This window comes from Paroedura picta, chromosome 2, assembly GCF_049243985.1.
Source record: "Paroedura picta isolate Pp20150507F chromosome 2, Ppicta_v3.0, whole genome shotgun sequence".
In the NCBI taxonomy this organism is placed as follows: domain Eukaryota; kingdom Metazoa; phylum Chordata; class Lepidosauria; order Squamata; family Gekkonidae; genus Paroedura; species Paroedura picta.
In genome coordinates, this window is record NC_135370.1 from 185,704,066 (window position 1) to 185,729,698 (window position 25,633).

General features: G+C 53.0%; 2 protein-coding genes across 4 annotated transcripts; one reads left to right on the plus strand and one right to left on the minus strand.

Moving 5' to 3' along the window:
* Positions 1–731: 731 nt before the first annotated feature.
* Positions 732–15,335, minus strand: CWF19L1 (CWF19 like cell cycle control factor 1). Of its 3 annotated transcripts, none has more exons than XM_077324171.1 (14): positions 15,260–15,334; positions 15,056–15,140; positions 12,961–13,039; positions 11,056–11,157; positions 10,292–10,506; positions 9,577–9,695; positions 8,899–8,983; positions 8,566–8,706; positions 8,119–8,236; positions 6,553–6,614; positions 3,054–3,263; positions 2,056–2,175; positions 1,649–1,746; positions 732–1,349 (listed from the first exon to the last, which is right to left on the minus strand). In XM_077324171.1, exons 1-14 carry the CDS (start codon positions 15,292–15,294, stop codon positions 1,205–1,207), a joined length of 1,614 nt encoding a protein of 537 aa, XP_077180286.1. In that variant the 5' UTR covers positions 15,295–15,334; the 3' UTR covers positions 732–1,204. The 3 variants fall into 3 exon arrangements, with proteins under 3 accessions (XP_077180286.1, XP_077180285.1, XP_077180287.1); XM_077324170.1 differs by having other exon boundaries at positions 6,535–6,614; XM_077324172.1 differs by lacking the exon at positions 3,054–3,263 and having other exon boundaries at positions 6,535–6,614; positions 15,260–15,335.
* Positions 15,314–24,747, plus strand: LOC143830954 (erlin-1-like). Its single transcript, XM_077324173.1, has 11 exons — positions 15,314–15,473; positions 15,676–15,757; positions 15,845–15,891; positions 16,115–16,176; positions 16,849–16,974; positions 18,417–18,490; positions 19,897–19,955; positions 22,089–22,180; positions 22,823–22,912; positions 23,188–23,267; positions 23,455–24,747. Exons 1-11 carry the CDS (start codon positions 15,367–15,369, stop codon positions 23,662–23,664), a joined length of 1,029 nt encoding a protein of 342 aa, XP_077180288.1. The 5' UTR covers positions 15,314–15,366; the 3' UTR covers positions 23,665–24,747.
* Positions 24,748–25,633: the final 886 nt, after the last annotated feature.

Genomic DNA, 25,633 nt, shown 5'->3' on the forward strand with positions numbered 1-25,633 from the left:
CAGCTCTGCTCCCCAGAAGCAAGGCCGCCAAGCCAGGGGAAGGAGCTGCTGTGGCAAGACTTTCTCGGGCTGTGATGAAAGAGTGTTTGCGCCGTGTGACCAGGAGGGGTTCCACTGGGAGAGCTGAAGACCTGCAGGGTAAGGCTGTCTACGCTGGGCCTGGAATATCCAGAGTGATGATGATTGGTTCCTGGGCTTGCTAGAACTCAGGGCAGAGAGCCACATAGGCTGGTGGCCCTGTTCGTCACAGAGGGCCACCGTAGTCGTCATGGGGAAAAAGAGCAGTGGGGCTGCTGTTAGTTGTTTCTTGTGCCCAGCATTCATGCTTGTTCCCACACACAGCTGAGAAGAGAGGAGCACCAGCAGGAGCCTGTGTTCCCAAAGGACTTGCGACTGGAACCAAACATCTGGCTTTGAATCGTAGCCTCGAGGCAGACGGTGCTAAATGTCACTCTGAACAACCAACATGAGTGTTTCTTCGACTGTGGGGTGCAGCCTTGTCACAGGCTCTAGGGAGGGGGCAAGACATTCACTATTCTCAAGCCACAGAAGGGAGAGAATCCAGCATGGCCACAGAGGTATGCCCCCCAGTCCCAAGCTGCAGCATCTGCCAGGGGCGTCAGAAGAGAGCAACAATGACTCCTCAGATGCTCTTCCATCCAAGACTGATCCAAGCCACAGCCTCTGCTGGTACACAGCATCAGCTGAGGCAGCAAAGGGGACAACCCAGGCATTAAAAATCCTTTTACTCATAGCCCAAACAGTTTACAGCACACCAGTCATTCTATTTCCATTCACATCTATTTACAGTCCACCCCCACCCACCCTCCCGCATTATATTTCACAATAAATAAATCCAAGTAAGATTTCAGGAGATCCCAACAAACTCAAGGAGCAAAGGAAAGCTACAGTCTCACTGTCATGGCAGCTCTGGCAGAGTCTGGCAAAGATGCCATCTGCTGTTGGTGGAGAGCCCCAGTCCCCCTTCATGCTGTCAGCTCCCTGGTGCCTCCAGGTTTCTACTGTCCCAGCAGCTCAGGTTGGGACCATCTGGGGAAGAAGAAGATGCTAGACCCAGCTTGGAATGATCACAACAGCCAGAAAGAAGAGCTCCGGGACTGTGCCCACACTGAGCCCGCTCTTCCTGCCACAGTGGGCCCAATGGAAAGACTGGGAGGCAGCCTGGATGCTCCTGGGCAGGTGCTCAGTCCTCCTGGGCAATGTCAAAGGGTGCAAAGGCCTGGCGGAAGGCTTGGGCAGCAACACCTTCCTCCTCTCTCCCCATCTGGCAGCTCCTCCAGTCTGCTCGATCAGGCATGCCAAGGATGGCCTCGCTGGCCAGAACTTCCCTGGAGGAGAAAAGGGGGGATAGGAACATCAGGCGTCTTTGGCCTTCCACTCCAGAAAGGCCCTGGGGCCCGCTCCTCACTGCAACCCAGGGCCCCCCACCACCACCCAGGAGCAAAGGAACGGAGCAGCTTCTCTCAAGGCGAGGGCAGTGCCTATCTGGTCACCCATGTCCGTGGGAAGGCCAAGGAAGCAGGAGCACCCAGGGCGCACCAAAGGCCCCCAAGAAGGGTCTCCCTCTCTCCCTCCCTGTGCATGCAACCCTCAACCAGCCTCCTCGGGGCTACAGATTCTCACAAACCTGCCGAACTGCAAGGGGAAGTGCCTCTCGATGCGGTGGAAGAGCTTCTCCCCAGTATCCAGCTCCACATAAAAATAGGGTGTTCTGGGCTGCACTATCTGAAGGCAGAAGACACAACATGCCAGCCAATGTTGTGGCTCACACCATTTTGCCCCCACAACAATCCTGTAAGGTCAGACAGGCTGAGTGGGTGCCAAACTGCCCCGACTGAGAGATCCTGGCTTTAACCCCCCCCCGGAAGAGTTCTGCAGCAGACCAGGGTGGGAGCCTGGCAGGCAGCTCTGCACAGCCTTGGGTGGCCTCCAGGTAAGCACGTGCCTCCTGCCAGCTGACGGCGTGGAAAGGAGGACCACAGCCTCTGGGCCCGGCCCTCTCTGCAGCCCCTGAAGCACCCGCTGGCCCCCTACCTGCTTGAGAGCTGAGTGCTCCGGGATCTCTAGCAGCTCCATCCGCTGCTCCTCTGCGTGGATGATGAAGGCCTCCTTGATGTCATCCGTAGTGCAGCAGTCCTGCGGCACGGGCACCACCTGGAAGGATATTTCCATTGCCCTGAGGACTCCCCCCCCCCCAGAGCTGGCACCGCAGCAAGAGGAGGGGATCCCACCTGAAGCAGCAGCAATTCCCATCACAGGGGCCCATGGGATGAAGCCCCTCAGCTCAGCTGCTCATCATGCCAGAGGGATCCCACCCTCCACTACAGGCTTAAACTTATGAAGGTGGGCAGAAAGCCCTGCTTGTTGGAGGCGAGGGCCCAGGGGCCTGGGTGTCTCGGCCAGGTCCCAGGGTCCTCATTTCCTTCACCCTCTCTGTGGGGGTCCGACGCCACTCAGAGACCATCTTCTCTGACTGGCCCAGGAGGACCTCCCACAGTGCAACAGAGCTCATGCAGAAACAGGGAACTTGTTGAAATGGGCCACCCACAGAGTGAGTTTGAAACGCCACCCCGGGGGCCGGAGGCTGGATTTTCCACTAAAGATCTTGTGGGGGAGGAGGAAAGGAGAAATGTGGGCTTGACCCCTTTTAAAAACAAGCTTCTATCTGGCAGAGAACTTTCTGTTCCCTTTCATTTTTCTACGGAGGACAAATAAATCTTCAGTCATAGTTCAGCAGTGGAATGGGCTGTCTGAGGAGATGGCGAGTTCCCACTCAGAGGCGGTCTTCAAGCAGAGGCTGGATGAACCCTTGTCAGGGATCACAGAATCATAGAGTTGGAAGGGGCCTCCAGGTTCACCGACCACCTGCAGAATGCAGGATATAGTCCCCCCTCCAGGATGCAGGATGCTCAGGGCTGATCCTGCGTTGAGCAGAGGTTGGGACCAGATGGCCTGCATTCCAGCTCTAGGATTCCATGAAATCCCTCCTAGCAGAACCCAGGGCCATGCTTTCCTACAGCCGTAACCCTCACCTGCAGCTGGAGGTGCTGACTCCTGTAGTTTCTTTCGAAGGCCACATATCTTTTCCCTTTGCTCCGGAAAAACTTCTTCAGGGCCGATTTGTACTGCTCCACTTCTTCCACAGCCTCTGAAGCAAGTTCCACCATGGATGAACAGTGCCCAATAGGCAACACCAGAACGTGCTCTGGAGAAAGGCCTCCTTTGGCAAGAGCAAGATAGCACTGGAAGGAAGGAAGGAAGGAAGAGATCTGGGGGAGGGAGGAAACTCGGATCCAAACTCTGCCTCCCTCTGGCCACAAGCAGAGACCACCCCCAGGAGGAGAACGCAAGTGTCTCGTACACATCCGCTTTGCACTCCAGAAGGCAATCCTAGCCATCCTCACTGGCCACTGAGACTGCCTAAGGAGCAGCAGCAGGAAATGACAAGGCCTCCCCCCCCCCCCAAGGGCCACGTGGGAGAGAGGGAGACAATTTCTCCACACTGCTTCCTTGCAGGGGACTTGGGAAACACCCTGGGGACAGACTGCCGTTTCCCCCTAAGCCTCTGAACCCGACAGTCTCCACAGCAACCTTTTCCTGCAAGCCCCCCGAGGGCAGCAGAGAAGCTTCACCCCACTGGGCCAGACAAGGGAATCCAAGAGCCCTGCTGGTTCAGGCCAGTGAGGGTCCACCTAGTCCAGCATCCCATCTCCCAAGGTGGCCAGTGACAGGGCACAGAGGCCGAGGTCTTTGTAAAAATGTAAAAAAAGCCCTGCGGTATCAGACCAATAGTCCACCTAATCTAACATCCTGTCTCACACAGGGGCCTACCAATTTTTCTGGAGGGCCAAGAAGAGGGCAGAGAGGCCGAGGCCTTCCCTGATTTTACCTCCTGGCTCTGAGGCTGCCCTCGGTCACCATGGCTAGTAGACATTGTTAGACTTGCCCTCTATGGATATATCTAATTCCACTTAAAAACCGTTTATTCCTGTGGCCATCATGACATCCCCTGGCAGGGAACACCACCCTGTAATCATCACTGTATAGTCTTTCCTTCTGTTTGTCCTAAACCTACTGCCCAACAGTTTCACTGGATGCCCACATGTTCTAATATTTTGGGAGAGAGAGGGAGAACAAATTCTCTCAACTCTTTCTTCCCCATGCATCATTTTATAAACCTCTATATCATGTCTCCACATGGCCATCTCTTTTCTCCACTGGGCCATCAAGTCCAGTATCCTGTTTCACCAGTGGCCAACAAAGCCAATGCTCTTCCGGACTGCCTCTGAATCATAGAATCATAGAGTTGGAAGGGGCCATACAGGCCATCTAGTCCAACCCCCTGCTCAACGCAGGATTAGCCCTAAGCATCCTAAAGCATCCAAGAAAAGTGTGTCTCCAACCTTTGCTTGAAGACTGCCAGTGAGGGGGAGCTCACCACCTCCATAGGCAGCCTATTCCACTGCTGAACTACTCTGACTGTGAAATTTCCCCCCCTGATATCTAGCCTATATCGTTGTACTTGTAGTTTAAATCTATTACTGCGTGTCCTTTCCTCTGCAGCCAATCTGGAGGCTCCCTTCGCTTTCCCTGGTGAGCAGCCACTGAAGAATGCCTCCTCCCTGCATCCGACCCATCTTGAAGCCATCACTAGGACCACTGGCAGAACGGCCTCCAATGTAATCACTACAGCTTTCCAGCCTGAACTCCTTAGAGAAAAGTCAGCTAAGAAGCTAAATCAAAGGGGAGAAATATTTCCAGTTGCAGGGGCATGTGTGAAGAGAATAAGTAGTCCCTGCCCCGAAGGGACGGACCAGATCCAATGGGATGAAATTAATTCAAAAGAAATTCCATCTAAACCTCCGGAAGAAGTTCCTGACAGTTAGAGCAGTTTCTCAGTGGATCAGGCTTTCTCAGGAGGTGGTGGGTTCTCCATCTTTGGAGATTTTTAAGCAGAGGCTGGATAGACATCTGACGGAGAGGCTGATTCTGTGAAGGCTCAAGGGGGTGGCAGGTGACAGGGGATGAGCGAGAGGGTTGTGAGTGTCCTGCATAGTGCAGGGGGTTGGACTAGAAGACCCAGAGGCCCCTTCCAACTCTATTATTCTATGATTTTAAATTCCGTCTAAACATCCGGAAGAATTTCCTAACAGAGCGGTTTTTCAGTGGAACATGCTTCCTCGGGAGATGGTGGGTTCTCCACCCAGGAGGTCCCTTCCAACTCTATGATTCTTCAAGGTGACAGACAACATGGGAGCCTGGCCAGGCTGATGTCTCTCTGGCCACTGGTTCTTGCCATCTGTCATTGCTGCCTTACCTGGAACTAGCAGTCTGGCAGATAGGGGGCACGCCATAGTAGGCCAAGGGCACCATTCAGAAACCCCTCTGAGGCACCTGCCTTGGCTCCACAAGGACAGTTGGGGTATAACTAAATAAAGTAACAAGAGCAGGCTCCGGGGCTGCAGTCAAACAGGAACAGGTAAGATGGAGACCCAGACAAGGAGGGACATTGCCCGGGAAAGTGGAGGTTGAAGGGGGGTGGGGTGGGACTGATCAATCCACCTTGTGCAGGGTGTCAGAATGATCTGTACCCCATGGGAAATGTCTGCTGACAGAAGAGGCTGGTTTTCCCTCACACACTGCCCCTTTTCTGTCCCCCAGTGGCAACTTTCCAAACTGCTGTGGGAAGCATGAGACAGTCAGAGTGGTTTCTCAGGGGAACAGGCTTCCTCAGGAGGTGGTGGGTTCTCCATCTTTGGAGATTTTTAAACAGAGGCTGGAGAGCCATCTGACAGAGGGGCTGATTCTGTGAAGGCTCAAGCGGGTGGCAGGTGACCATGGATGAGCGAGAGGGTTGTGAGTGTCCTGCACAGTGCAGGGGGTTGGACTAGATGACCCAGGAGGTCCCTTCCAACCCTATGATTCTATGGAGGAGCTCTGGTGCGAGAGTGAGACGGCCAAGGCCCAGGTGTGTTCAGTGCAGCCACAGGTGTGTTCAGAGCAAACAGCCAGCTCAGCAAAGGAGGGGCCAAGGCTCAGGGGCAGAGGTCCCAGTTGCAGCCCCCAGCACCTCCAGTCCAAAGGAAGGGGCAGAAGGGGGCTGGAGGCACTAGAGACACAGTTGCTGCTGCTGCCGTTGCGAGGAGGCAGTAATGGCCTGGGTGGACCTGACTCCGCCTTAGGCGTGTCCGTGGCATCCCACGTGGGCCCACATTTCTATCAAGCATAGTCTAAGGCTAATCTGCTGATCAGCAAGGGATGTGCAGAGAGCAGCACAGAATGCACCTGGGACCTCTGCAAACCAGATCTGCAGAGCGGGCTGGCCTGGGGCTTGTGGGGAGGACAGGACTCCAGGAGCTCTGGAGTTCATGCGAAGGCTCCCCACTTCCTCCCACTGTTGAAGCTGGGATTTGCTTGGCATTCACAATGATGCTAGCCAGCACTATGACACCCAAGATCCTGGCCCATGAGACAAGGCATGGCCCTCTCTTCTGAAGAGCAGGAGAGACTCACGTGCGTCCCGATGCTCACCACCAAGTGCTTCTCGACCTCTGGGCTAGCAAGACAAAACCAGCAAGCAGCGGTTGGCAGGGCTTGAGAATCGGAAGGGAAACAAGACCCAGATTAAAGAGCAGCAGTCCGGAAGGGAAGCCAGCAGAATCTACCCTCTTGGCCAGGCCTCCGGCATCCAGGCCGCATTTTCTGGCTGGCAATCTTAGGCATTGGCTACCTGTGGCCATGAAAATAATGGACTCTCTTCCTGTACTATGCTCAGCTGGAGACGGTCAACAAAGGCCTGCCAGCCAAGACATTTTTTCTGAGCAGGGCAGGAAGTGACATCCAAAGCTTTGCTCTGCCAGAAGGAAATGCCACCCAGAGGGCAGCAGCTGGCTCTCAACACCTGCAAATGGGCCCTCTCCTCCAAAAGTCCCCATCTCCCCCCCCACCTGCAAACAGTCAAGTCACGGCAGTCGATGACTGACCACTGACCGCTGGGCTGAAACAGACCACTGGTCCCGAGCAGAAGGGGGAGCAAGAGCAGAACCACTCTGACTTGGAGAGGCCAGCAGAGTCAGCCCTGACTAGCATTTGGATGGGAGGCCACCTAGGTCTGCCAGGGTTGAATGACTCATGCCTTGGGGCTGCCACACGCCAGCTGTGCCTTGAGGGCAAAACCCAACAGCAGCCACGGGGCATCTGGCCAAGGCTTCTTTTTATTAGGGCATGCAGGAACAAAAAGCCGCGGGGTAGTTGTGCAGCAAACAGAACCTGAAAAATATTTCCCAATATTCCTGGAAATAACGGAACACTCAGTTCTTTCGGCTCCATGTCTGAGGCTCTTAAAGAGACCAAGATCCCTTTAACTGCCTGAGCCCCGCAAACATACGGCCTGGAGTGGAGAAGGCATTTCAGCCGATCCTAGGCTGGCTCCTGTTACCTGCAGCTCAGTTTACCGACCTGCAATGAGCAGAGCCGAAGCTAGCCCTGTTGAGTTGAGGTGGTGTGGAGCTACCAGCTCCTGTGGCCCCTGCTGATCCTGGCTGCAAGCCTTTTAAACGGCTGCAAGCCTTTTAAGTCTAAAAGCTGACAGGCAGCCCCACCAAGATGTTAGCCTAAAACAGCTATGAATTTTGGTCCACAGGATCTGCCTGTGGGAGGGATATTTCTCTCATTGTCACAGGCAGACATGAAAGGATCAGCTGATTGGTATAGCTGAACAACTTCAAATAAAAGCCGGAAAAAATTCGGCTTTTATTTGGGACACCTATATCGATAGCCAAACAGACCCTGTACTCTTTATTTGTCTTAGAAAATACAAAAAAAACACCAAACTTATTTTTGGAGGGGGAGGGGCAGGAGTTCTTGCAGCTCACTTTAACCAAATGCATGCATACCCTTTCTTTTAATAGGGTACAGAAACAGATGACTTCAACGGGACATGGACTGGGCTGAGGCTCAAGGAGACCTATCCAGAGATGTCCCAGGGAGGCCAAGCCACAGCTGCAACCCCCCGGCTTCCACCTCGCATAGGGAAATTAATTCCATACCCCAAATTTGGCTAACCCTCCCCCCTCCATTTAGGCTTTCCAGACTCACGGGGCTTGCAAGGGGGACGCTTGGCCTGGGTCTGCTGCCTGGCTTGACCTTCAGAGTGCCGCTTCTTCCCTTTGGGCTTGCTGCTTAGATCAAAGAAAAACTGGTGCATGGGTTCCTCCTGGGGAGGCAAAAAGGGAACTGCTTTTGCCCACCAGCTTCATGATACCCAGACAGCCAGGGACATGCGTTTGCCTCCAAGGGTTCTTAAGATGGAGGCAACATCATCTGTCTCCCCCCCCCCCCCGAAATAGATGTCAAGAAAACCGAGCTGTGGCTTGTTTCGGCTGTGGGATCTGGAAAACTGGCCAAGTATGAAACAAGCCAGGGTTGTGGGCTGCAGAGACTCTCAGCAGGAAGAGGACAACGGTTGCCACTGTTGTGAGCGTGCCTCCTGGGACACCAGGGAGAGACAACAAATGCTTTCTCCCCACGCAGCAGGCTCCGCACCTCTGCTCCTGGCAGCTGTTGGGCGCCATGAACCCATCCTCCAGGCCCTCGGAACGGGTTCTCTGTGACATCCTGTGGCTGCTTCACTAGCTCTGAAGAGTCCATAGAACTCATTGGAAGAATGCTGAAGGCATAGAGGTACTAGGAGGAAGAAACAGAGTCAGGAACATGGGGAGGCAGCTGCTGTCACTCACGAATGTCAGGAGGAAAAACATCTTCCCCAGGTCACTTCTCCAGGGCCTCAGGTAGAAGTCTTTCCCACCCCCTGCTGCTTTGATGCTTTTAACTGGATGCCAAGCACACCACGGAGGAGGCTGGGCTCTGGGCCTTTACCTTTCTCTTGTCTGCATTGCCAACACTTGCCAGCGCTATGAACCTGCTCACATGCTGTGCAGACTCCTGGAGAACAGCATGGTTTCTGTATGAAAGAACAAAAGGCACACTCAGCTCCCACGGACCACAGACAGCCTCTGAGCCCGAAGAACAATGTCATGGAAAATCTATGTTTTCAGCTCTCTTTCGGCAATTCTTCTGTGACAGTCACCACTGAGACCAGCCTGACAGCCACAGGCCAAAACAGCTGTCCTCAAGGTTACTTATGCAAGATACTAACCAGCCCATCTAGCCACAGAGAGAGGTCGGTCAGGGTTTCTTTGGTACACAGATACACACTTGTTTTGAGTCTTTTCTGACAGAGAACTGTAGCATTTTACACTACATGTTAACAAAAAGCAACATGCTTGAACCTACTATGCATATAATTACAATGCATCTTCCCCTATTTTCCTTAATTGAATGTACGTTTTTATCCCTGAAAACCTCTGGTGTTTAAGGAAGTTATGTTGAGTATGCCTTTGTTGACCAAAACAAGAGATGGAAAACTGGTGATGCCCACTGAAAATAGCAATCAAGTGCATATACAATTAATTTACAGCAACTGAACTTCACAATACTTCCTAGAAGCCCATCAACTTGCAATTCCCTTTAAACAGCTCAAACAATCCCACATACCTGTAAGGAAGTCTTTCGTAGTAGATCTTCTGCAGTCCACTGAAATGGTACCTTGGCTTCAGACTGCCAGCTAGCACGGACACAAGCCCTGAACCACATTTCTTCGTGTCCACGTCACCCTGATGTTTTAAAAGCACAGAAATATTTCACTTTGTTCTTCTGTGGATTAAGAGGAAGGGGGGGAGGGAGCCATTCAACCAAGGCCCTGGGCCAAGAAGGATCTACTAAAACTATATCTAGAGCGAGCTGCTTTAAAAAAGAGCATATACTCCACTGTTTCAGCCCCAGACTATTCTCTGTGCCTTTCTTCAGAATGTCATCCTACCTTTATTAGCTCACGAGGACTCTGTGTGTGCTGCGGCAGAGAGAGGACGACAGCCCCTGCCAGCCCTGCGCATTCTCAAAGCTTTGAAAGGTGGCATGTGTGCAAAATGCACACACAGACTGTACACCCACAAGTTGGAGGGAAATGCAAGTAGGCAATACACAAGAGGGATGAGGGAGGGAAAGCAGCAAGGATCCCACAACGGCTACACATCACTGTCACATGCACCCAGCCCTAATGACTGCAACCACTGAAAGGCTAACTGCTTAGCGATAAGAGAAGGTAAATCAGCTTAGGATCCTGGACCCCAAAGAAATTAAACTGGCCTCAACCTTTCCAGCCCTGGCAATCCCAATTCCCTTCAGGTTCAGATCCTAACATAATACTTACAGGACTGTTTCCAAATTTCTCTACACCTCTGGGCCAACAGGAAGTCAGCAAGATGTCAACCCCTTTGAACTTTGGAGTAGACAGCAGTGATGTTTTGAGGTCAGCCACATCCTTGGAGCTGAAACAGTGTGCTGGGGCCGGTTCCTGCAAGGACTCCACACCACTGAGGTATGCGATCTGAAGTCCAGAGGCTCCACTGAAGACACCCTTGCGCCCTTCACACAACACAGAACATACAGTTCATTACAGAACTTGAAGCTAGAAACTGGCCGCAAAGAAAAGACTTACTAACAGAAAAAAGAGAGAACCCAACCCAGGCTATCAGTATACAATATAAAATTTATACAATACTCCTTAATAAGATATTAAATCCAACATCAAAATGTGTCTTGTCTCTATTTTAATAATTAATGAAGCTACCAGAACAGACTCTGGATTTGTGCTGTTTCCAATGTTGAACTTTCATCAGTGGTTGTTTCCTCCTTTGATTGTGAAACTTATCCTAGCAAGTTTCCAATATTTCAATATTCATCCAACTCAAAGTTTTAGTATGAATTCTACTGATATAACATTGGCCTTCAGCTTACAGGTTTGGGAGAGCTCTGTCAAGAGACCCCTCCCCTCTTAATCAATGAGAACAATGACTGAGTAACAGAACTTTCTAAGGCATCTGGAGAATTTTCTGCAGGATGCATAAATCAATATGACTTAGAGGGTTTGCAGATGTATCACTCATCACAATGATAAAAGCCACCCAGAATTACCCAGATAAGTGATGTTCTCAGCTAGTTCACATCCACTGATATCTGGAAAACGATGAACTGTCTCTTCATTGTTGGCACCCAAGATATACGTCTGAATAGGAGCTGCAGGAAAGAAAACCATGGGCTGAGCAAATGGACTGGCTGAAGCCAGGGGGTTCCCACGGCTCTGAAAAACGGTCTTCACCAAGGGGTAGGAGGGAACCCAGCCTCAAAACCCACCCCAGAGCGGGAGAATTACTGGAATTACAAGAAAAGGAGCCGCGGAAGAGCTAAGCTCCTGGAAGAGCTAATGGCCCGGATGGAACTATCACAGTTCCGCAGGGCCTGCAAGACGGAGCACTTTCACCAGGCTAGGAAGAGAGGGTCCCTCCGGTATAGGCCCTCATAGGCTGGGCATCGCCTGAAGAGCTCCAACCCGGGTGTGGGTGTGGTGGTCGCTGCTATTGTAGGATGTGGATGGGTGAGAGGGGGGAAGTTCATAGAGTGTTTTTTTGCCACCAGTACTGTTTTATGGTACGTGGATTTTATGTGGGTTTTAAATTTTATTGTAAACTGCCATGAGCAGGCAGGTTCGGGAGTGGCAATTATAACAAATATAAATTTAAACAAATAAAATACAAAGTTAGCTTTTACAGTCTGTGTTGTTTATCCATATTTGTGATCAGGCACTGAAGGCTATGCAGAAAACCCCTTACCCCTGAAGTTTTAGTTTTCTATCTGGATTTCAAGTTTGTTTTGAGAAGCAATCTGAAGTGGTACTATTATTCTTAAAATTTATTGCCCGCCTCTCCCTGAAGGCTTGAGGCAGGTAACAATGTCTCTATAAAATTCCAATAAAACCTCTTAAAACAGACGTAAAACCCAAACCAACACTAATACAATTCAAAGCCCCATGATGATAAGATGCTGCGGCAAAAAACTCATCCCAGTTCTAACAATCCCAGTAATGTGTTCTGGAGGGGAATGGCGAACAGAAGGCGCAGATTGAAATCGCTAATGCCACTCCTATGGGGGGAGGGGGGCATGATCTTCCTTGCCGCCCGGCCACAACCGTAGACCTGGAGGAAGAGCTCCATTTTGTAAGCCCTGTGGAATGTCGAAAGTTCCCACAGGGCCTGCAGCTCCTCTGGAAGCTCATTCCACCAGGCTGGGGCCAGGACTGAAAAGGCCCTGGCTCTGGTTACGGTCAGTCGCATTTCCCTGGGGCCGGGAATGACCAGTAGATTAATACCTGCAGAATGTAAGGCCCTGCGGAGGGTATAAGGCAACAGGCGGTCCCTCAGAAATGCTGGGCCAAGACCACATATGGCCCTGATGGTCAAAACCAGAACCTTGAACTGGATCCAGATGACAACTGGCAACCAATGCAGCTGCCTCAGCACAGGCTGGATGTGGGCCCTCCATGGTATACCTGTGAGGACCCCGGCAGCTGCATTTTGCACCATCTGCAATTTCTGGATCAAGCCCAAAGGCAGGCCAGCATAGAGCGAGTTACAGAAATCTATTCTGGAGGTGACTGTTGCATGGATCACTGTTGCCAGGTGTTTGGAGGACAGGTAGGTCACTAGTAGCTGAGCCTGGCGAAGGTTGCAAAATGCCTGGCTAGCTACCCTCTTGACCTGTGCCTCGAGAGTTAGTGAGGCATCAATGGTCACCCCCAAATTCCTGGCCTGGGTGTGATTTTAAGTTGCATCCCTGCCAGGGAGCATAAATGTGCTCCAACCCCCCCTATGTCCCAGACACAGGATCTCTGTCTTGGAAGGGCTGAGATGGGTGGCCACAGCACCATGCCAATGGATGCTGGAAATAAAACATGCTGTTGACGCATCATGTGCTATTGCACACACATATCTGGCAGCCAGATGGATCTGGTAGGGCAGCTCTTGTGGAGTGAGCCTTCTGTACCTTTTTTTCTTCCTGTTTGATAGTCCTCCCATTCTGTATCCTGAGCAGAGCCAAAGAAATTGCCAACACACAAGAGCAGCTAGAAGGATTCAAAGAAGAGAGAGTCATTAAGAACTCAGCCAGCTCTGGGTGCCAGTTTAAAGCCTCCAATTGGCCATGAAGCTCACTGGGTAGACTTGGGCCAGTTACTCACTCTCAGCATCACCAGTTTCACAACAGGAAAGGCACAAGGCCCATGGTCTCTCGAGCCACTTGAGAGAAAAACACAAAATAAGGACCTGGTGATAGCCAAATGGCCCAATTAGGGTTCTTTTGCCTAGCCCCCAATTAATCACACTGAGAGAAAAACCTTTAAAAATATTTTTAGTGCAAAAAGGCCAAAGCTGAGAGTGAGCTAAGATTGGCCAGGGAAGCCCATTGTAACAAGAAAAGATTTTTCAGTTATGTGAGGAGCAAACGTAAAGTAAAGGAGGAAATAGGCCCACTGTTGGGTGTAGATGGACAAACTCAGAAAAAGCAGAAAGGCTTAGTGCCTATTTTACATCTGTTTTTTCCCACAGGTCAAAGTGTTTAGGCACATCTAGAGATGGCCATAGCCAAAGGATAGTGTCTGGGTGGCAGGTTAACATGGATAGAGAGGTTGTCGAGAGGCATTTAGCTGCACTGGATGAGTTCAAATCCCCTGGTCTGGATGAAATGCACCCGAGAGTGCTCAAAGAACTTTCCAGAGAACTTGCACAGCTGAGGAGAGGACACGCAGTAATGGGTTTAAACTTCAAGTACAACGATATAGGCTAGATATCAGGAAAATTTTTTTCACAGTCAGAGTAGTTCAGCAGTGGAATAGGCTGCCTAAGGAGGTGGTGAGCGTTGAGCAGGGGGTTGGACTAGATGGCCTGTATGGCCCCTTCCAACTCTATGATTCTATGAAATGTAGATACAGGGGAGTTCCCAAATCTGCACAGAGAACAATAGGATTCCATAGTGTTAAATACTCTGTTCTTGGAGGTTAGGAAAGATGATGCCTTGCAAGATGAGTCTGGGGTCTCTACCTCCCCACTCCACCTCCCTGGAACTCCCAACAGCCTTTATGCCAGTCTTCCAAGAACTGCTGACAGGTCCAAAAGGTGCCCGCATTATTCCCCCCCCCAATTGTTTACATGTATGGTAGCGACACACTTTTCTTCCATTTCTCTAGCCTTGAGATAAGGACAGTTTGACTACAGCTACAGCATAAACCATAGAGCCTCTTGTGAGGCAGAGTGGTAAGCGGCAGAAATGCAGTCCGAAGCTGTCTGCCCATGAGGCTGGGAGTTCAATCCCAGCAGCCGGCTCAAGGTTGACTCAGCCTTCCATCCTTCCGGGGTCGGTAAAATGAGTACCCAGCTTGCTGCTGGGGTGTAAACAGTAATGACTGGGGAAGGCACTGGCAAACCACCCCGTATTGAGTCTGCCATGAAAACATTGGAGGGCGTCACCCCAAGGGTCAGACAGGTGCTTGCCCAGGGGAGAACTTTACCTTTTACAGCAGGGGTCATCAACCCCCAGTCTGCGGCCCGGTGGCGGGCCACAAAGGCCACGGTATCGGGCCGCCACCAGCCACGCCTGCCTTCCCCCGCTGGCAGCAAGAAGGAAGGGAAGAGGCAGGCACAGCCACCGGCATGGCGGTGACGCAAACTCGCACTAGCGCCCCCTAGTGGCGAAAACGCGCACACGCAGTTGCCGTGCATGTGTTAGCGCCACCTGGTGGCAAAACACGCATGCGTGGCAATTGCGCGTGCGCGTTTTCGCAGCACCCGGGCCGTCGGCTCTTCCCTCACACCGGAGGCGTTCCCTGACCTGAGAAAGGTTACAGTATAAACCTTGGTTTTGTGAGAGAGCTTATCAGAAACTACGTTCCAGTGAGGAACAGGCCGTTTTCTCTGCCTGGCCAGAGGCAAAGACTGGATGTAGACCTTGCTCTCCGCTCCCCCTGGCCAGGCGGCGCGCGCTGGCAGGCCGAGGACCCGGCCAGGAAGGCAGAGCGGATCCCGGCTCGCGGCCGCCCACACGCAGGCCGGAGCTCGGAAGCCCCCTCCCCCCGGTCGAGACTCACGTCGAAGGCGCCGCTCTTGCGCTGCGCGGCCTCCACGCGCCCGAACAAGGCCCCCAGGCGCCCCTCCGCGTCGCCGCTCGCCAGGCTGTGGGCGGGGGGGGGGAGAAAGAGAGGGGGCCGGTCAGCACGGGCGGCATGGCGGGGGGCAGGCAGGCAGGCAGGCAAAGACCCCCCCTCCCCTCTCCCTCCCCCTCCCGCGCTCACATCCTGAGGGGCCTCCTGCCGCCGGGCGCCGCCATCTTCCCCCCCGCCTCTTCCGGCGCGCCACTTCCGCTTCCGCCGGGCCGCGTGCCGGAAGTGCTGGCGGCGGGATGTCCGGGCGTGGGGCGGTGCTGCTGGCGGTGGCTGCCTCGGCCGCGCTCCTCCTGGGCGCCGCCCTCCACCAGGTCCCCGAGGGGCACCTCGGCGTCTACTACAGGTGCGGGAGGGAGGGGGCGGGGGGGCAGGTGCCCCGCCCCCCCACCCCGAGTGGCAGCGCCCCCAACCCCCCCCCCATGCCCGCCCGCCCGCCCGCCTGGGCTGAGGCCTGGCCCCCGAACCCTGCGGAGACCCCGGCCCCGCGCCCAGGGAGGGACCTCCGGGGCCCTGCTTGGGAACAGCCGTGTTGCTTCTGTCGGCAGGGGCGGGGCGCTGCTGTCCAGCCTGAGCGGGCCCGGCTACCGCATCATGCTGCCCTTCGTCACCCGGCACAGGGCCGTGCAGGTGCGTGCTCCCGCCCGGGGAGGGGGGCGCTGGGAAGGCCGGGCCGGCCGGAGCCCGCCCTGCGCTGACTTCCGTGTTCTGTTGCAGACAACGTTGCAGACGGATGAAGTGAAGAATGTGCCTTGTGGGACCAGGTAGGATCCCTCGGGTCGTCCGCTGGGCTAGGCCGAGCGGGGCTCTGGTGAGAGGAGTGCCACGGCCACCGTGCTGCCCGATTCCCTGCCTCTGGGCTCTGGGCGGCACCCGCTGAGCTGCTCGGAGACAGCTCTCCTTGTGCTGCTGCCGTGCAAAGGTTAAGCCCTGGCAAAAGAGGGGCGCAACTCTCCAGAGTCATTAACAAGTGCCGTCTTCTCCCAGTGGTGGTGTCATGATCTACATTGATCGAATTGAAGTCGTGAACGTCTTGGCCCCACATGCAGGTACGTCCTCTTCAAAGGGCGGGGGTGGGGGGGGAGGGCAACTGGCATGAAGGCTTGGAGGTGCGAGGAAAGCGCTCTGCCCGATCTTTCAGAGGCCTGGGTTTAAGGCGATTGCCTTCCAGGGCGGCTGTGCCAGTGCATGCCATGACACATAGGTTCGGAAGGGACTCTTGAGAGGAGCATGCAGCTGACCCGTATAAGGAATCTAATGGCTAAATCTCAGCTTGACAAAAAGCAGTACAGTCTGATTTGACCAGGACTGGTCAAAGAAGAGTGTCAAAGAAGAGTGCTCTGAATCAGACTGGCAGGTTCCCATCCAGATTCCCTTTGTAGCTAGCCAGATGCCCTACAAGGCCTGCAAGCATAATTCCCCCAGTGCTCCCCTCCCCATTGACCCTGAGCCTAGAGCCTCATTGGCAGGGGATGCCCAGTCAGGAGCTGACTCCCAGTGCAATGAGGATCCCAGGCCTGCTGGGTGCGCCTGGGGGGCTGAGTCTTGGAGGCTGGTGTACAGGAGACCGAGGGGCTGTCTGGCAGCAGGCCAAGAGAGGCCTGGTGGGGAACTCTGCTCAGGCATCCTTTTCTTAGGGAGACTGCCTGGGGGAAGGGGTCAAGGTGACGTGTGTATTCTATTTTTGTGGCCTTCCGATCTCTCTCCTCCTGCCGCCCTAGTCTATGACATTGTGAGGAACTTCACAGCCGACTACGACAAGGCTCTCATCTTTAACAAGATCCACCATGAGCTCAACCAGTTCTGCAGTGCCCACACCCTCCACGAAGTGTACATCGGGCTCTTTGGTAAGGGTGGACTCTTCCTCCCCCCCCCCTTCCCTGGCACTGCAGCGGAATCTTGACTGTGGTGTTCCCTCCCGCTTTTTCTGTTTGTGCTGATAATGGATGCTTCCTTGTAGAATGCACTCACACAAGGGTCAGCTCTTGACGAACTCTGGTTGCATAAAGTTTTTTAATCTTTGATAGCTAATTAAAATGGTTCCAGAAACATTATTTTATTGTGTTTTAAGAGAGATTATGGGTTCAGTTTGGCCTTTTTATCATCATCATAGAATATAATAGAATCATAGACTTTGAAGGGACCTCCAGGGTCATGTAGTCCAAACCCCTGCACAATGGAGGAAATCACAACTACCTGCCTACCCACAGTGACACCATTTCCATGTCCAAGTGATCCCACCCACCACCCCAAATCTCCAGCATCCAGCCTGGCCTGGAGGAAATTCACCTACCATCCCACAGTGGTGATCAGCACTTCCCTGGGTATGCAAGGAAAGACCATAGGAGAGAAAAACAATGGCACATACCTTCCTGCCCACCCAATGACAATTTGCCTAAGTTCATAAAATCAGCATTTCTGTCAGATGACTCTCTAGCCTCGGCATAAAAACTTCTACTCTCATTTTTGACCTGGAGATTGTAACTGGTACAAAGTGCGGCTACTAGGGTCCTCACTAAGACATCTTGGAGGGCCCACATTCAGACAGTGCTACAGCAGCTGCACTGGCTACCGGTTTGCTTCTGGATCAAGTTCAAGGTTTTGGTTTTTACCTTTAAGGCTATACGTGGCCTGGGTCCCACCTACCTGAGGGATTGCTTATCTATGCCCCCAGCAGAGCAGGTATGAATTCGCTGGTGGAATAAGCTCCCGGGTCCTGGCAGAGCTTGCTGGGTTCTGCAGGACCTGCAAAAGGGAGCTCTTCCACCAGGCACTTGGTTGAGACTGAGCGACCAGCAACACCTACAGGGCCCCTGCTACCTCCCTCCTGAAAAATCCACCCATGCATTATGCTCTGGATCTGTTCGTATTGTTGTAGCGTTATTTTTTATATGAGAGTTGTTATGAAAACTAAATTCTATATATTGTTTCTATGCTTTACGTGAACCACCCTGAGCCTCAGGGGAGGGCAGCATATAAAGATAAATAAATAAGTCCAGTTGACACACTTTGGCTTCTCCACCTCTCAGTAGGGAATCCCCAATGACCAGCACACGTCCCCTAGTCCTAACACATTGGGGAGCAGAAGAGACAAGCTGCCCATTTGGTATGGGCATTTAATTAGGATGAGTCGGTTTTGTTCTTTGGCACAGAAAAGTATGATAGAAATAAATCAGGGGGCTGGAAATAGCTCTGTGAGCCCCGAACAGCTGAGGGCAGCATATCAATTGAATGAATCAATGAATCAATGAAGTGATTAACCCGCCTGCCTCCTGTCTACTGCTCCTAGATCAGATAGATGACAACCTGAAGCTTGCATTGCAGCAGGATCTGAATGTCATGGCACCAGGGATCACCATCCAGGTAAGCTAGGAGCCTAGGCTGCCTTCGAGCTCCTAAAGGAAAGGGAGGTCTCTGCACTACTCACTTTTAGGTGTCTGAATTCTGCACAGAAGGGAGCAGTTCAGCATACCACTCTAATGGCAGAAAGCGAAGAGGAACTAAAGAGCCTGTTAGCTTGCCGCCCGGCAATGCGGGTGAAGGAGGAGAGTGCAAAAGTTGAAACTCAACCTCAAGACAACAAAGATCATGGCATCCGGCCCTCTCAATTCCTGGCAAATAGATGAGGAAGAAATGGAGATAGTGACAGATTTTATTTTCCTGGGCTTCAAGATCCTGGGCTAAGAAATTAAAAGACGCTTGCTCCTGGGGAGGAAAGCTATGGCAAATCTAGACAGCATCCTAAAAAGCAGAGACATCGCCCTGCCAACAAAAGTGCGTTTAGTCAAGGCTATGGTCTTCCCAGTTGCAATGTATGGCTGCAAAAGTTGGACCATAAGGAAGGCCGAGCGTCAAAGAATTGAGGCTTTTGAACTCTAAACCAGTTAGTCCTAGAGGAGATCAGCCCTGACTGCTCCTTAGAAGGCCAGATCCTGAAGATGAAACTCAAATACTTTGGCCACCTCATGAGAAGGAAGGACTCTCTGGAGAAGAGCCTACTGCTGGGAGCGATCGAGGGCAAAAGAAGAAGGGGACGACAGAGAATGAGGTGGCTGGATGGAGTCACTGAAGCAATAGGTGCAAACTTAAATGGATTCCAGGAAATGGTAGAGGACAGGAAGGCCTGGAGGATCATTGTCCATGGGGTCGCGATGGGTCAGACACGACTTCGCACCTAACAACAACAACAAATATAGGTATCCCAGAGATAGATTAGTGAAGTTGGTTTAGGGTTGTCCAGAAAGTATGCTGTCTATTTCAGTCTTTCCCAAAATTCTGGGGCTTCAACATTTTCAGACATTTTCCATTTCTAGGAGGGAGTGGCCCGGGCTGACCGGTCTGCTCTCAGAAGCTACACAGGATCAGCCTGGCTAGGAATTGGATGGGAGACCACCAGGGGAGCTCTGGGTTTCTCTGTGGAGGCAGGCAAGGGCAAGCCATCTTTGACTCCCTTGCATTGAAAACCCTCCGGGATGGGGTGTGGTTTCATAGTGCTGCTTCCACCACCACCACCACCACCAGGAGGGGTGCCAGAGGGGAGAATGTGCTGAACAGGCAGGTGGGCGGGCATGCCCCTTGACACAGTAGAGGGCTGGGGAAAAGAGCCCCCCCTCCCCCCAGCAAGGTTGCAGCTTGACTTGAGTGGTCTGTCTTTTTCATGCAGGCTAGTTGTGAATGGGGTAGGGAGTTGTGAATTTCCTACATTTTGCACAGGGTTGGAGTAGCTGACTGTAGAGGTCCCTTCCAACTCTATGATTCTATGATTCTAGGCTGTGCGTGTGACAAAGCCCAAAATCCCTGAAGCCATTCGGAGGAATTTTGAACTTGTGTAAGTATTCCTTGCTGGAGTGTCTTCCAAGAGCCTGAGACCTGCTTGGGGGAACGGGCCAACGGTCAAGGTCACTTATTGCCTCCTCAAGTGCCCATAAAGGCCTTGCAAAGTGACATCTTGTGTTGCCACTGGGCTGCTCTGGGAGCCCTGCAGCCGTGGGGTGGCGGGTTATTATTGCAACCACTGAATAAGCTGTGAAAAGATTGTTGCTTCCTTGGCACACCTGCGCTCCAGACCGAGAACCAGTTCTGTCCATTGACTTCCAAAAAGCTTTCCCTCCCCAAAGATAGAGGGGATAAAGAAGACAGGTCTTCTTTGGATTCCAAATGGGCTAAGGGAAAGGAAACCGAGATTGGGAGTGCATGGACAGTTCTTCCAGGACGGGGGAGGGGGGGGGAGTTTGCAGTGGGGGCCACACAAGGACTGTTGTTGGGACCAGTGCTGCTTTCATTTGTTTGCTAAAGAAACTGGATGTGGAGAGCCCTGGCTATGGGATGGGTTGGAAGGGCTTTGAAGAAGAAGAGTTGGTTCTTATATGCCGCATTATTATTATTATTATTAACACGCCCAACACGTCTAAAAAACCCCGGTTGGTGGAGAAAGACTGTCTGCAGGATACTTCTTCATCCCTTCACCCCCGACGCCCGCATGCACAGCCGCCAACACTCCAAGAGGTAGCTTCAGAGAATATCTGGGCCAACACCTTCTGTAGGCCTTTGTAGGGAGGGAGCCGTTCTCCCTGGCCGTAGCCAAACACTTGGCGAAAGAGCTCCGTTTTATAGGCCCTGCAGAACGTTGACAATTCTGTCAGGACCCTTAGCTCTTCTGGGTGCTCATTCTACCAGGTTGGGGCCAGGACTGAAAAGGCCCTGGCCCTGGTCGAGGCCAGGCATGCCTCCCGGGGGCCAGGGACAACCGGCAGATTCCTACCTGCTTAGCTAAGAGTCCTGCAGGGGGCATAAGGAGACACGTGTTCCCTCAGATAAATGGGACCCAAACTGAAAGGCCTTGCAAATAACCAGAACCTTGAACTTGATTCGGAAGCCAATTAGCAACCAATGCAGCTGCCTCAGCATAGGCCGGACATGAGCCCCTCCCCCCCCCCCCCCCCCAAGATCACGTTGTGAGGACTCTAGCAGCAGCTGCAATTTCCGGGTCAGAGACAAGGGAAGGCCAGCATAGAGTGAGTTACAGAAGTCAAATCTGGAAATGACCATTGTATGGATCATAGTGGCCAGGTGTTCTGGGGACACGTAGGGCACAGATAGAAAAATGCTGCTTGAGCTACTCTTGTGACCTGAGCATCTATAGATAAGGAGGCATCAAAGATCACCCGCAGATTCCTGGCCACAGTCACAGCCATAAGCTGCACCCCATTCAGGCAGGGGATGCTTCCTGCTCCTGTCCCTAAAGGACCTCCATCTTGGAGCCAAAGGACCTCCATCTTGGAGGGGTTGAGTTTCAGCCGACCCTTCCTGAGCCATCCAGATATAGCTTCTAAACAATTGGCAAATGTTTCTGGGAGGGAATCAGGCTGGCCATACATTCTCTACCCGAAGGAGGCTCAAAGGGGCTTACAGTCGCCTTACAATTCCTCTCCCCGAAACAGACACCCTGTGGGGTGGGTGAGGCTGAAAGAGCCCTGATATTCCTGCTCGGTCAGAACAGCTTTATCACTGCTGTGGCGAGCCCAAGGTCACCCAGCTGGTTGCATGGGGGGAGCTGTGGTCAAACCTGGCTCATCAGATTAGAAGTAGGTGATCCTAACCACTACACCAAGCTGGTTACCCTTAGTGATGATGCCCCCCCCTTCCGGTGGCTGTGATGACTTTGTAGACCCCCCTGCCTCCCAAAACAAGAGATGTTGGAGAACTGGAAACAGGAAGAAGGACAATGGAATCAAACATTTGTCTGCTGTCAGTTGCCACTTTTAAGCAAAGCCGTTGGTGTAAAAAAGAATTAAGGAAGAAGTGAATTGCTCCATCTCCTAGAACTGGGCAGGTCAGAGAGCCAGCAGTCAGTGGGGACAGCGGGGGTGGGGGTGGGGGGGCTTGTGCCTCTGCCCTGCTGGGCTTGAGGAACCGTGGTCGAGCCAGGAGCTGGAGAAGCATTTCCTATTTTGCTCTGCAGGGAAACAGAGAAAACCAAACTCTTGATTGCAACCGAGAAGCAGAAAGTCGTGGAGAAGGAGGCGGAGACAGAGAGGAGGAGAGCACTCATAGGTAACTGCCCACCCTGGCTGGGAGACCCCCAGCTGAATTCACTCCAGTGCTCCTTGAGCTGAACGGTCCCTGGCCAGGACACTTAGGTGCCCACGGCCAGTGTGCCAGCAGCGGGGGGTGGGATACACGGCTGAAACGAGACCCTGGTCAGGCTGCCTCAGCCGCTGGGCTTCTAGCGGTGGCCTGCTGAGGGGGTGGGCTAGGAGGAACAGAAGTTTCTGGTCTGCTGGTCTGGTCCAAAGTGACATGTCACAGGGGGGGGGGGTGTATAGGCACATTTTTGTGGTTTCTAAAACTCTTAAGGCTGGAGCAATGAAGAGGGATACTCTTTTTTCCCATGGAAAAATTTTCTGCCCCACAAGTGTAAATGCAGTCTGAGGGAGGGAGGGAGGGAGGGAGGGAGGTGATGGTTGTGCTGCAAATCAGTCCTATAGGAGAGGCAGCTGGACAACCCCTAGGCAAGTGCCTTGGCCTTCTTTTGCTAACATGGTTTAAATATTTCAATTTGAATTGCATTGTGGGCTCTTCCTCTGTGTCCAGGCCGTGATGATTGTGCTCCCTCCCTCCCCCTCTCCTTGGGGCGGGGGGGGGGGGCGAAACTTGTAGCTGCTGAGGCTGCAGGCTGGTGTGGTCTCATTGCAGAAGCAGAGAAGGTGGCTCAGGTGGCCAAGATTCAATACCAGCAGAAGATCATGGAAACATTAATAGGCAAGCGGATTTCGGAGCTTGAAGGTAAGTGTGCCCCTCCTCTTTCCTCCCCAGACCGGCAGGAGGGCTTGCTGCTCAGCCTCGGAAGCATTTTGGGACCAGCTACCTCTGCAGAGAGAGGGCGGCATAAAAATGCAAAACATAAATGTACAGCTGGAGAGTGGCAAAGCGAAAGGATCCCTGGGGCTCCGTCAATGGCTGAGCGCACTGAGGGCAGCTGGGCTCCCCCCCCCCCGCCCCCCCCCCCCGCACTCCCTGGGGTCAGCCTGGCTAGCAGCGCTCTCCTGTTGTGCTCTCAGATGCTGCTTTTCTAGCGCGGGAGAAGGCCAAAGCAGATGCCAACTTCTACACTGCTCAAAAAGCAGCCATTTCAAACAAGGTGAGTCAGCAGCCCTTTTGCACGGACTGATGGGGAGAGGAAGGCGGGGGAGGGGGGGGAGGTACAGAGGCCTGCTTCCCTCCCTCCCTCCCAGAGGCCCCCCCCCCCCGGTCACCTGCTCTCTGGAGTCCAGTAGAGGAGAGGTCCTTCTGAAGCCTCTTGGCTTACCCACTCTCTCGCTCTCCAGATGAAACTCACCCCAGCGTATCTGGAGCTGGCCAAATACCAGGCCATTGCAACCAACACCAAGCTGTATTTTGGGAACAGCCTCCCTCCTGGCTTGCTCCTGGGCTCTTGTGCCTTCAACTGTGTGGCTGCAAGCTCTGCTGGAGACACCCAGCTCATCTCAAAAGTGGGGGAAGGCCACCTCGGGCACGGAAGAGACGGTCCCCTTTGAAGCCACGGGGAGGCGGGGGTCCCAAGGACACGATCCTTGCACTGTGTGCCCTCGCCCGTCTGAACGCATCATTGCCTGGAGCCTTGTCCTCAAATTTGCCTTATCTGGGAATAATGTTGTTGTTGTTGCTGCTTTCATAGTGGAGGAGGAGGAGGTGAATGTTTTCTGTAGTCCCGGCATGGCCTGGGATCTCTGTGGGCCACGCAGAAGGCAGCACTCTGGCCCTGCCCGAGGGAACGTGGCTCCAAAGGGGTCCCTCGGATCTACCTCCCAGGCTGTTCTTCACACGTGCGTCTTGTGGGGCAGAGGAGGGGGGGGCTGCTGGAACCCCCTGGGAGTGGTTTTAGCTCTGGCCTTTGCTGGAAGATGGTGTGCCTGGAAGGAGTTGGGCTGTGACCAGCTATTGACGGGCAGCTGAAGAACTGACTACGAATAGGGCGCTGCATTTTGTTTGCTGGTACCCTTGCGTCAGTCTTGCTCAACGTGGTCCATGTAAACTCCTTGCAGGACAATGCTTTCCAGCAAGTCTTCCATGTGCATTTTGAGCTGGCCGATTGCCCCCACATTTAGGAAAAAGATGCTCTCTGAAGGCTTCTTGCAGGTAACGGAAACTGAGGAGGGGCTGAGAGAAAGGGCACAGCCACTAGGCAGAGAAGCTGGGATAGGTGACCCATGGGCGCTGAGTCCACGCAGCACAGCAGTTGTGTGTGTGTGTGTGTGTGGGGGGGTCACATGTGTGAGTTCATCCTTGCAGGGATGCCAAATCCCACATCTCTCTGAAATTCAGTTGTCCTTCAGGCTGTGGAGCTACCAATGCGGGCAATGCTAAATGGAATTCAGCTCAGGCTTTCTGTGGGGTGGGGGTCTCACAAGCTGCCAAATTGGCGGGGGACTGTTGGGCAGAGTAATGCTAATTTATCTGTGAAAGGCCTGGCTTCGCTACCTGCAAGAGAGTTTGTACATGACTGGAAATGTTTATTCTCTGCTGGGGCTTTTACCCAGGTGGCCTATGTCAAATGTATATGCAATACTGAACTTTGGAATAAGGGGGAAATAAAGCTATTTTTCATACTTTTTCTTCTATGTCTGTGTGAGAGGCTCCTTACTGTCTCTGTGTGTCATGGGAGGATGCCATTCCTTGCTGGGAATTCTCCTGGGCTAAAGGATCCCTGGAAAGTGCGCATCCACCCCAGGACCATCTCTTTACTCTTCGATTCAATTATGTCCCTGCCTTTCTCCCCAGAGGGGACCCAAAGCAGCTCCCCTCCTGACGATCCTGAGGCAGGTCAGGCTGAGGGAGGCCGACGGGCTGAAAGCCACCCGGTGAATTTCCACAGCATGAGCAGGATTCAGATCCGGGGCTCCTGTGTACTCATCGGACATGCTTAACTAGCTCTCTTGAGGCTCACCTGCCAAGGAGGGCTATGTTTAGCTGGACCAAGAACAAACGGGTGGAAACCCGGTAAAATGCCTTATAACCATTTGGGACATACATGCAGTCCAGCGCCTGGAAAAGAAACCATGTGTTAAACAGCTGCACCAATGTCTTTATGGAAAGGTTCATCACAAGGGACACGCACTGAGGGATGTCTGCCACTTGGAGGCCATCTGTGCTTGTAGCCACCACCACTTCTACGTGGTGAATGACATGTTCCTCTTTGGGTGGTGAAGTGATTTCTTCTGCCAGCTCTGTGCTGCTGGGGAGTCCCCGCCCTCCACGCAGGGTCGTGTTCCTCAGATGCCTGTGGCCGGTCCTTCACAACTGATTAAAATGTGGAATTGGCTGCCACGGGATGCCGTGAGGGCCATGGGAACAAACAGCTTTGGAATAATATTGGACAGATGCTTGACGGAGGAAAGGTCTGCCAGTGCCCACAAGTCAGGCTGACCTCCCTCCACAGGCAAAGGTGCTAGTCCTCTGAACCCGAGCCAGGATGCACCATCAAGGGAAAGTCTCTGCCTCTATGCT

Coding starts and splice junctions, on each gene's coding strand:
- CWF19L1 (XM_077324170.1), bottom strand. CDS start 15,294: ATGGCGGCGCCCGGCGGCAGGAGGCCCCTCAGGAT. Junction 3,264..6,534: donor TGGTGAGCATCGGGACGCAC/GTGAGTCTCTCC, acceptor CCTTCCTTCCAG/TGCTATCTTGCTCTTGCCAA. Junction 1,747..2,055: donor AGCACTCAGCTCTCAAGCAG/GTAGGGGGCCAG, acceptor TTCTGCCTTCAG/ATAGTGCAGCCCAGAACACC.
- LOC143830954 (XM_077324173.1), top strand. CDS start 15,367: ATGTCCGGGCGTGGGGCGGTGCTGCTGGCGGTGGCTGCCTCGGCCGCG. Junction 16,177..16,848: donor CGTCTTGGCCCCACATGCAG/GTACGTCCTCTT, acceptor CTGCCGCCCTAG/TCTATGACATTGTGAGGAAC. Junction 23,268..23,454: donor AAGCAGCCATTTCAAACAAG/GTGAGTCAGCAG, acceptor CTCGCTCTCCAG/ATGAAACTCACCCCAGCGTA.